This window comes from Scyliorhinus canicula, chromosome 2 (assembly GCF_902713615.1).
Source record: "Scyliorhinus canicula chromosome 2, sScyCan1.1, whole genome shotgun sequence".
NCBI lineage: Eukaryota > Metazoa > Chordata > Chondrichthyes > Carcharhiniformes > Scyliorhinidae > Scyliorhinus > Scyliorhinus canicula.
In genome coordinates, this window is record NC_052147.1 from 163,996,958 (window position 1) to 164,008,610 (window position 11,653).

At 43.3% G+C, this 11,653-nt stretch overlaps 1 protein-coding gene across 6 annotated transcripts in view; it reads left to right on the plus strand.

Annotated features, from left to right (window-relative positions):
- LOC119960907 (calcium-responsive transcription factor-like) overlaps nt 1-10,403 on the plus strand; it is a 71,495-nt gene extending 61,092 nt beyond the window's left edge. For all 6 annotated transcript variants that reach the window (XM_038788488.1, XM_038788512.1, XM_038788511.1 and 3 more), the window contains 2 exons: nt 3,280-3,658; nt 8,424-10,403. In XM_038788488.1, the coding sequence (XP_038644416.1) occupies nt 3,280-3,658; nt 8,424-8,524 (480 nt within the window). In that variant the 3' untranslated portion in view covers nt 8,525-10,403. The remainder of the gene's footprint in view (nt 1-3,279; nt 3,659-8,423) is intronic.
- Nucleotides 10,404-11,653: the final 1,250 nt, after the last annotated feature.

Genomic DNA, 11,653 nt, shown 5'->3' on the forward strand with positions numbered 1-11,653 from the left:
CATCAATTAAGTATGAACATCTGTTTTTAAAGTACTTCGTCAAAATAATATATGAACATCTGTAGCTTTCAGCAAGCTATTTATATTCCTAGTTATAGAAGATTCAGTGTAATCTGTAATCAGCCCCTTTTCCCAACACATTGCAATCAGTCCGTCTCCCGCCCCACAACACACAATAATCAGCCCATATCCCCCTGCTCCCACACAGACTAACTAGCGCCTTTTCCAGCACCCCACCCCATAAACACTACTGAGATCCTTTTCAAGCGCCATCCCCGTACCATGTGACTGCCACCTTCACTTTTTGTATAGTTGCCAATACACCAATGCAAAGCAAAGCCATTGGCCTGGGGTAAGGATCCTGTGCACAGGGAGGCAGGAGCAGAGTAAAATTTGCAGCCTCCACTAGCCTTCCTGGCTCAGCCACATGACCTCCCAGTTTTTTCCATACACAGTCAATCACCGAGTTATATTCTGCCTGTGCAAAGGTGGCACACGGAGATCCCAGTTCTGCGTTGCCCTTTCTGCTAGAAATGCTTTGTAAGGTTAAAGACTACTTTAGCCTCACTGTCCTCTCCTTTGCTATTTGGTGACATTGATCCAGTGAGTCTAGGACTATTGTTCCAGAGCACTTCTCTATAGTTGCCGTTGTTGCCTTGGTGGAGAGGGAGCCCATGACCCCAAATGCTGTTTCTATGACTCCCATCAGGGTCACCGCCCACAGTTTGAAAACCACTGCTAAGCTATCAAGGTAACTAGCATCCACTTTGAGAACATTTATGCTTTGGATAGTCAGATGATTTCTCTCTCTATTACTGAAGGGCGTCTCTGATCTGACTTTTTTTTTCTACTGTAAACAGCAGACCTGTGTCCCATTTCCCAGAATAAAGAAAATTCCATATGTTATTACTGTGGTTTAAAAATTAACCGGTTTTGGTCCTCCCTCTGAGCACATATAGAAAGGAATTTTCATCAAAGCTTCAACTCGGAGCCTGAAGGTAAGCATGCAGGTACAGCACGCGGTAAAGAAGGCAAACGGTATGCTGGCCTTCATTGCAAGAGGATTCGAGTACAGGAACAGGGGTGCCTTGCTGCAATTTTACAGGGCCTTGGGACGGCCACACCTGGAATATTGTGTGCAGTTTTGGTTTCCTTATCCGAGGAAGGATGTACATGCTATAGGGGCAGTGCAGCGAAGGTTTACCAGACTGATTCCTGGGATGGCAGGACTGACATATGAGGAGAGACTGAATCGGTTAGGATTGTATTCGCTGTAGTTCAGAAAAAAAAGGGGGGGGTTCCCCATGAAACCAATAAAATTATAACAGGACTAGACCTGGTAGATGCAGGAAGGATGTTCCAGATGGTGTGTGTGTCCAGAGCCAGGGGTCACAGTCTGAGGATACAAGGTAGACCATTTAGGACCAAGGTGAGAACTTTTTCACCCAGAGAATGGTGAGTCTGTGGAATTCATTACCAGAGGAAGGAGTTAAGCAGTTAGACATAGCACCTCGGGTGAAGGGGATCAAAGGATATGGGGGGGGGGGGGGATTAGGCTAGTGAGTTGGATGATCAGCCATGATCATAATAAATGGCAGAGCAGGTTCAATGTGCCGAATGGCCACCTCCCTGTGCCTATTTTCTATGTTTCAACTTTCCCATCCACTCCTCATAGGCCCTTGGTTTCCCTGAGAGGACAAAATTCTTATATCTACTCAACATGAGAGCATCCATAATCCTCTGCATTAGAGAATTCCAAAGGTTTACAACACTTTGAATGAGGAAATAGATAAAATCAAAGACATTTTTGGCACGGTAGCCCAGTGGTTAGCACTGCTGCTTCACAGGGCCAGGGTCCCAGGCTCAATTCCCACTTGGGTCACTGTGCGGAGTCTGCACATTCTCCCCATGCCTGCGTGAGTTTCCTCCGGGTGCTCCGGTTTCTTCCCACAAGCCCCGAAAGACATGTTAGATGAATTGGACATTCTAAATTCTCCCTCTGTGTACCCAAACAGGCACCCTAATGTGGTGACTAGGGGCTTTTCATTGAAACTTCATTGCAGTGTTAATGTAAGCCTACTTGTGACAATAATAAAGATTATTATTATGATAAGGATTTTCATTGATCACATCATTTCACGCTGTATATCGCACAAACTAAATTTGAGCAGCAGGTTAAGCGAGCTGTTTCCTGCTGCTGTTATGCAGAAGCAGCACCGGTGGTGTTTGCTGTCAGCGGATGCTGCTGTCAAGCTGAAAAGATGTTCTGCCCATCACACAAATGAGTCATGCGCTATACGAGTTTGTGTGATGCTAGATATGTAGGCCATACATCCCAAAAACTAGTGGATCGTAATAAACAGCATGTCCCTTCCTCTGTTTGCAACGGGCAAGGTACAGAATGTACCCAAATAGCCCCTGTATGCAAAATCCAAAACCATGTTCAACATTAGATGTGATTCTGCGATTGGACAACATTTGCTAAATAGTGTACTAAAAATTATGCTGACAACCAATTTAAGATTGTCAGCTGGCTCGCAGGGTGGTGCATTTGCTTGTACTGGAAGCATGTGCACACTTTGCACCTATTACAGCTAAACAAAGTAACTGATAATCATTTTCTGGTTCACTTCACAGGGCAACACCTTGATAATCGAGAGTCAAGCTGCCTGGTTTAAATTTCAAACAATGCTTGGCAGTTAACAGTCAGTCACCATCAACTGGTACACTCTCCATGGCAATGCCTCTATCAATTAGTGCCACATGCCAACAAACCAGCACCCTCTTCTCTTACAGTATAAAGTTATTATTTCCCCTGGTATTGGTATTCTTGAAGTTGTCCTGATAAGTGCGAAATAAACAGCTTTGACAAAATCTCTTCCTGTCAGCAACATTGAAAATGCTTTTCTTCCTCTGAAGTCTTCAATTATTAGCCCTTATCCTTTGTTCTAGAATTCCTAGCCAGGGGGAAACAACTTCTCAGTACCTGCGCTGTCAAACAACTTCAGAATTTTGTATGGTTCAATGAGATAATCTCCAGAAAGTCGAGAACTAATTCCTCAGCTTTTCATCATTGGACGATCCTCTCAGCCCAGGAATCAATCTAGTGAATCTTCACTCTACCTCATTCAACCCCACCCAGGGCAAAAATTCGATAAATGGATTGTAACTTTCTTTCCCTTCAGCCATATCTTACATGACTTGAACTTCTTTCAAATAATTAGTTATTTTCTGTAAGTCATTTCCTGTTTGCAATTTATTTTCTTTCTTTCTCTCAAGGGCTTACAGTTACAGTCAGCCTTTGGTTCTTCTGACACCACCACGGCAGTTGTTACATTGAACTCCCATCAACCAGGTATCAGCAGCCCTTCTGCAGTGCTGGATTCCAGGAACCCCACTGCCCAGCAACACCAGGTTTTCAGCCAAACTCACTTTCTGCAACTCGGCAGCTCACTCTCGGAGTGCGACTCTGCAGCTTCCACCTTGCTTGGTGTGTCAGGGGCTGAGCAGAATATGGTCAGCATGGGGCAGCTGGTAACAGTAGGAACATCTATCGGTGGAGACACGGGCCTTGATGGAGGAGTTCACCAGATCTTGCTTGGATCTGGGCAGACCATCCCCATACAGATCATGGAAACCTCAACATCTGCCACAGTCTGTAAGTTTTGTTATTTTGTTTGTAGTGAAATCTAGTGCTCTAATTTTAATACAAAAACAAAATACTGTGGATGCTAGGAATCTTAACTGAAAATGCTGGAAATACTTAACAGGTCAGGCATTATCTGTGGAGAGAGAAACGGTTAATGCTTCAAGTTGTGACCTTTCATCAGAACTGGGTAAAGTTGAAAGTGCAATAGCTTTTAGGGACATAAAATAGAGGCGGGTGGGGGTAATGAAAAGGAGAGGTCCGTGATAAGGCAGAAGACAGGGCATTAAATGCCAGCAGGGTTGATGGAGCAGAGCCAAAGTGTCAGGTAAAGGTAAGTCCAGAGGAGGTGTGAATGGCATGAAATCAAAAACAAGGTTAAGACTGACACATGAAAAGGAATGGTGGTGGGGGCAGAGATAACATTCTGAAATTGTTGAACAGCAGTGTTTCTTGCCAACGGGGAAAGTTCCATTGGATTGGAAGATAGCAAATATTCAAAAAGGGAGGAAGACAAAAAGCAGATAACTACAAGCCATTTAACCTAACTTGTGATATAGGGATGTTAAAAGATATTATAGATCATATTGTAGGGCAATCGGACAGAGTCAACGTGGTTTTGTGAAAGGGAAATCATGTTTAGCCAGTTTATTGGAGTTCTTAGAAGGAGTCACGTGCTGTGGAAAAGGGGTAACCGGTAGATGTACTGTACTTAGATTTCCAGAAGGCATTTGATAAGGTGCCACATCGAAGGGTATTGCTTAAAATAAAAGCTCATGGTGCAGGGGGTAACATATTAGCATAGATTTAATATTGGCTAGCCAACAGGAAACAGTTGGCACAAATGGGTCTTTTTTTTAGTTGGCAGGATGTGATGATGGTGTGCCATAGGGAATCAGTGCTGAGGCCTCATCTTTTTACAGTGTATGTAAAGAAGTTGGATGAAGGGACTGAATTGCTGACAACACAAAAGATAGGTAGGAAAGTAAATTGTGAAGAGGATGTAAGGAGGCTACAAAAGAACATAGGTTAAGTGAGTGGGCAAAAACCTGGCAAATGGAGTATAATGTGGGAAAATGTGATTTTTTTTTTATGTTGGCAGGGAAAATAAAAACATGCTTATTATCTAAATAGTCAGTGAAAAGTTAATAGAGTGTTATTGTTTATTGTGAGGGGAATTCATTACAAAAGCAGGGAGGGTATGCGTGTTATACAGGGCATTGGTGAGACCACATCTGGAGTATTGTGCACTGAATTGATCGTCTTGTTTAAGGAAAGATGTAAATACGTTAAGAAGTAGCCCTGAATAGGTTTACAAGACTAATACCAGGAATGGGCAGGTTTTCTTATGAGGGGAGGTTGGAGAGGTTAGGTTTGTATCCGTTAGAGTTTAGAAGAGTAAAAGGTGATTGATCGAAATCTTTAAGATCATGAGGGTTTTTGACAGGGTGAATGTGGAGAGGATGTTTCCTCTCATCAGGAATCCAAAACTAGGGATCATTTTTTTTAAATGAGGGGTCACTCAGTTAAGACAGAGATGAAGAGAAATGTTTTCTCTTAGGATTGAGAGTCTCTGGAACTCTTCCTCAAAATGCAGTGGAAGCAGAGCCTTTGAATATTTTTAAGGCAGAGCTAGATAAATGCTTGATTAGCGGGGGTGAAAGGTTATCGGGGGGAGCGGCAGGAATGTGGGTTTGAGGTTACAATAAAATCAGCCATGATCTAGGGCAGCATGGTGGCGTAGTGGTTAGTACTGCTGCCTCACTGCACCGAGGACTCCGGTTCGTATCCGGCCCCGGGTCACTGTCTGTGTGGAGTTTGCACATTCTCCCAGTGGGCCTGACCCTCGCAACCCAAAATGATGTGCAGAGTAGGTGGAGTGGCCAACCTAATTTGGAAAAATAACAATTGGCTACTCTAAATTTTTCTTTTCAATCAGCCATGATCTTATTGCATGGCAGAGCAGGTTCGAAGAGCAGAATGCTCTGCTAATTTGTATGCTCTGACCATGCACAGTGCATGCATGTTACTCTGACGCCATTTGGAGTGCCCGAGTAGTTAGCTGCCAGGACCAAACCTGGTGCTGCTGAAATCATCCTTTAAAATACTGAGTAATTAATAAAGGTTTAAGGCAAGGCACTGTACTCTCTCATTTGTGAACACTAGCATACTGCAATGAATCATAGCTGCTTGTAACCAGAATTCATAAAGCTAGTCAGCCTGAAAAATGTATTTTTGCAAGTAATTATTGCAGAGTTGCCTGTGGAACCAGAAGTGATAGTGAACATTGGGTTTCACTGAAAACTGCACACTCTGCCATCCATAAAACCTAAAGAAAGCAAACGGCAGCATGTGCTTGATCAACAATTGCCATTCTATAAGCAAGCATTTACAGGGGATTCCCCTAGAGCAGGCATGTCCAAACTTTTTGTGTGAAGAGCCGCATTGGATTTTGTTTTGCACTAGGGTTTATGAGCAAATTTTGAAATGATAAGGTTTGGCACAACATTAAACAAAAATTTAAATAAAATATTGATATATGATACAATTTAAGGTAGTCCACCGGGCACACATGACAGCAGCTAGGATGAGTAAGTTCTTTGGGGTTGAGAATAGGTGTGCGAGATGCACGGGAAGCCCAGCAAATCATGTCCACATGTTCTGGGCATGCCTGAAGCTTAGAAAGTTTTGGCAGGATTATGCTGAGGCAATGTCCATGGTACTAAAAACACAGGTAGTGCCGAGTCCGGAGTAGCGATCTTTGGCGTGTCGGAAGATCCAGGAGTTCAGGGGGCGAAAGAGGCCGACGTCTTGGCCTTTGCCTCCCTGGTAGCCCGGAGATGGACCTTGATGATGTGGAGGGACTCGAAGCCCCCGAGTGTAGAGACCTGGGTTAGTGACATGGCTGGGTTTCTCATTCTTGAGAAAATAAAGTTCGCCTTAAGAGGGTCAATGTTCGGGTTCACCCGGATTGGCAGCCATTCGTCAACTTTCTCCGGAAAATTAAAATGTCAGCAGATGCAGTATGGTTGAGGTGTGTGTGAAGACTGGGCCTGGGGGGGGGGGGGGATGTTTATTTTACCATGTTGATGTCATTGTTTATGTTACTTTTTTAAAAATTTTCAAATACCTCGATAAAATATTATTAAAAAAAGATTTATATATGAAACAACTTGCTGAGTAACAATAAAGCAATGTCAAATCACCAAATTGATAATTTAAAATAATGAGTCATTCATAAAGATGACCATTACAGTATGAGAGCAGTGTTAAATTGTGTACTTCCGATTTATTCTCAGTCTCAGGGTACTAACCCACTCGCCCAGTCCTATGAGTTGGTGTGACTGTGTTGGTCTGTAGCGGTAAGGGCGAGTGCAAACCCTGAAACTGCCAGTGAACCATATTCCCACTCACTCGCTCTCACATACACGCTCGCTCACACACATGCACACATACACACACTCACTCACGCCCACATGAACACGCGCACACCCTCACGCCCACACACTCGCCCGCATGTGCATACCCTCGCGCGCACTCGCACATCCTCGTGTCCGCCCACACACACCCTCCATGCTCTTGCCCACATACACACCCTCAGCGCTTTGCTCTCACACACCCTCAGCGCTCTCGCCCACACACACCCTCAGTTCTTTCGCCCACACACACACCCTCAGCACTCTCGCCCACACACACACCCTCAGCACTCTCGCCCACACACACACACCCTCAGCACTCTCGCCCACACACACACACCCTCAGCACTCTCGCCCACACACACACCCTCAGCACTCTCGCCCACACACACACACCCTCAGCACTCTCGCCCACACACACACACCCTCAGCACTCTCGCCCACACACACACCCTCAGCACTCTCTCCCACACACACACACCCTCAGCACTCTCGCCCACACACACACACCCGCAGCACTCTCGCCCACACACACACACCCTCCGAGCTCTCGCCCACACGCACACACATACACGCGCGCGCGCGCACACACACGTGCACATGCACACACACACACACAAACACACACACTCAGTGCTCTCGCCCTCACACCCTCAACGTTCTGCCCACACACACACCCTCAGTGCTCTCGCGCCTGCATACACCCTGGCCCCAACCAGCAGCCAGTTTCTTCTCCATCACCTCATCCCAGCAGCTAATTTGTCCTCTCTCCGCTCTCTACCCCCCTACCCCACCACCACCATTGCAAACTGCAGCCATCTCTTCCCTTCTGCCCATACCTGCTAGTTCCTCTGATCCAATGAATTTCAGACATGGTCAACGTTCAGGAATCTGTTCCATAGAATAATTTTTAAAAACTAACCAATGTCTGTGAGCTCTTGCAAAGGCCTTTAAATTTACTTTGCCAATGTTGTTTTATGTTCCTTAAGGTCTCTTCCCTCTACTTGCCATTATCAATTTTGTCTCATTTGAATTCAAAGCCAAAATGTTTGTGAAAGGGGCTGTTTTAGTTGCATTGCCAAACATTCTCGGCAGCATCCAGTGGAAGGATATGGACCTTAACTTTATTTGGCATGTAACATTCTTGAAAAATCCTTCCTACTATTTCTGTTTTAGTGTTACTGCCTGATTGCTACCACACCACCAAAAGTAAGTTTGAATGACATAATTTTACATTTATTACAAGGATGCTGATATCAATTTATCTATCACACTTGGCAAAAAACATGGTTATTCATAAACGTCTGTTGTTTCGATCAATATTGTTGCTCTGCTTAACTTTTTTCCCAATGTAATTATAGCCCAGGAGAGATGTATTAGCCAGGTGAAAGAGGAGTCTGAAGATGGGAGCCTACCTGCAGCTGGGTCCTGCCTGCCCGAGATAGCTGGACCAGGAGACTGAACATCTTCATCTACTTTGTGTATGCAACCAAAGAAACTGGTGGTGCCCAGTGACTAGAACCCTGGCGTGGGAGATTCCTGAGCTATCATGGAACATAAGGGTGAATCTGGTGGTAGACAAAGACCAGGTTGAAGCTTCCATTCCAGTAACTGCAATAGGTTCACCTATTTTGCAAGGAGAGAACTTTTTAATTTTTGTCATATGCATGAACCTTCTGCTCAGCCTGCTTTGTAAGAATGAACAGTGAGGGCATTTGAACATGTTAACAAAAATTAACTGCTCAGAGCTGCTAAAAGAAATATCTCCGTTTTGGTGGCCTACCTAATATGTATCCTTAAAATATCAACAAACGCAACAGGTCAGCACTTTGTCACGAGCTGGTATTGAAGCCTGTGCCAGCAACGTAAGGATCATTATCCGTACCGATTTCTACTACAAGGCTGCTGCTTATTGGTGTTATCTATAGATTTTCTGGTGCTGGTACCAGACCTACACTAATGAGAGTACATGAATTAAAAGCATGCTGGATCTGAACAGACTATATTTATTCACAAATTGTTGGAAACACATTGGAAAATTTGGACTGCTTTGTATTGGCTTTGATGCCAGAGATGGAGCCAGATTTGAAATCTCATGGTATCTTCAAACTGCAGAGGAGTGGCCACTCAGGATTTTCTAGTACACATACAAGTAGCTTGCTGAGCTTGGAAATACAATTAATTTTGAGCTCTGGGCCCATAACCTTTGAAAATTCACCAGCAAGTATTCTTCTCAAGCCTGACATATGATTTGATGCATAGTCACAGATTGCTTTGCTGGGTTCCTGACGGTAGCAGTCCATAATGTATTTTGAAATGTTTGCTAATGACATAAAGTAGCAGTGATTCAGAGATGCAAAGTTACAGTGAAAGAAAACATTTGTATTTCCTGAACTCGTTTTCAAAGGGAAGGACATTGTAAATGAAGATTATTTTGGGAGGGGAAGAACAGTTCTAGGAGAAATGAACTGCTCTTACCAGTAAGCCAGTGTAATTGTAATTGTTATTTTTTAATGAGGCGCTGGGATCTGGTGGACACCTCTAACAGACCATCTGATTATGAGGGCATTATTCCATGTCTCACGCACCGGCCTTTAATTAGTGATGAACAATGTAAGTGCAACCATGGCACAGCTATCATTAGAAATTTTTCACATTTTCAGGGTGTGGGTCTCTTTAATGGTGAGGGGCAGGGAATTATGACTCTACAATCTTTTATTTCCGTACTATTCCACCTTTTGACTGAGAAACTTTTACCATTATCTGATTAATTGCAAAATTAAACAGATAAGCAGGCCTAGGTAGGGTGCTCTTTCAGAGGGTCGGTGCAGACTCAATGGGCCGAATAGCCTCCTGAACTTTAGGAATTCTATGATTCTATAACTGAATGTAAAAAACATTATGTATTTATCTTTAAATACAATTGCTATGGCATTCAAAATTGCCAATTTTTCCTTATTTGGGAAGCTTTGAAGACCTCCAGAATGCACAAGTTAAAACACTTAAAAAGAAATGCATCTTGTGAGGAGATGATGTTCAAACAGTTAAACCCAACGGAACATTTTCAATAGAAAATTAGTTACTCCAATCGTGTGAAACAGATAGAATGCCCTATTAGCAAGCTAACTGAGAACTGCCAGTACACTCAACCATGATTCTTGCACAGGTGCATACATTGTGCTTTTCTAATTACACAAATCTACCTGATGTGAACCATTAAACAGAAGTACACTTGCTTCAGTGAAGTTTGATCACAGACAATGTTTATACATCAGTGTTTGCAGAAGATTGGAATGTTTTACGAAAGCTACCAACAGAAATAAAGTCACTTTTAATTGTAATTTGTCTGTTTATGTCTTTTCACTTAAACACAGAGTCCTTTCTTTTAATTTCCCTTTGTTCCCATTTCTTTTTTATTTTATTATTTTTGGTCCATGGACTCATAATCGGAATGCGCCTTTTAAGCAGTGGACATAAACTGAGGCAGCCTGTGCCTGCGAGCCAGGACAGTGTGTTCCAGGATTTGTTTTTACAGAGGAGAATATAGACTTGTCGGTGCCAAGGGAATCATAAGAACCAACTTTGGAGGATGTTGGTTCGATTAGCTAGCTGGCAACCTGTGGGTTGGCCTGGGGCAGTGTTCTGGCTGACAACAGCCAGTAATTGGTTCATGTGAGATGATTCTGAGAGAACTGATCAGAAGTGATTATGATGTGGAGATGCTAGTGTTGGACCGGGGTGAGCACAGTAAGACGTCTTACAACACCAGGTTAAAGTCCAACAGGTTTGTTTTGAATCATTAGCTTTCGGAGCACTTCTCCTTCCTCAGAAATGATTAGACCTTGAACAAAGAAGGAACTATCGCTCTCTCACTGCTGTTGTAAACAAGTGCTTTACTGTTCTAAAACCAGTGCATGCCCGGCACATCTTTACTATACAGTTAGGATGATCTTGAATCTACAAAGGAAGTTGACAGCCTTGCCAGAGTAAACCCTCTCAAGCTTAGAAGGAAGTAGAATCAAAGCAAAAGCTTGAGCTCCTGAAACTTTTAACTCAAACCATTATAGTGCATTGGAGATTTTTTAATCTTTAACCTTTTTACTTTATCATAATTTTGCTACATGGCCTCAGAAAGGCCCTGTTAAAAACCCAGTCAATTCATCTTCATAGTTGACACACTTGCTTTTACCCTTATGCTTGCTTAACTGCCATGCATTTGTACAAATTTACCCCCCCCCCCCCCCCCCAATGAAATTTATCTTGTATCTGTTACATACCTTGCCAACTACATTTTGGAAATCTAACTAAAACGATTGACGCGGTTTTTGGTTCAGATCAATCAATTTGGTGGAAGTCACTGTGCCGCCCCATCCTCTGTTCAAACAATTCTAATATAAAGCAAAAAATGCTATAAACACCAAGCAATCTTCGAAACAAAATGTGCTTATTGTTTGTCCTGATTAACTCGTAAACGGCTAAAGTTGCACTATCGGACCAATACTTTTCTGCCCTAATGGTTATAGTTTTTTATTGAAGTGACGTGTCCTGTGACAAAGATTATCTTTCCATAAGGATGCTCAATAGCCGGGTC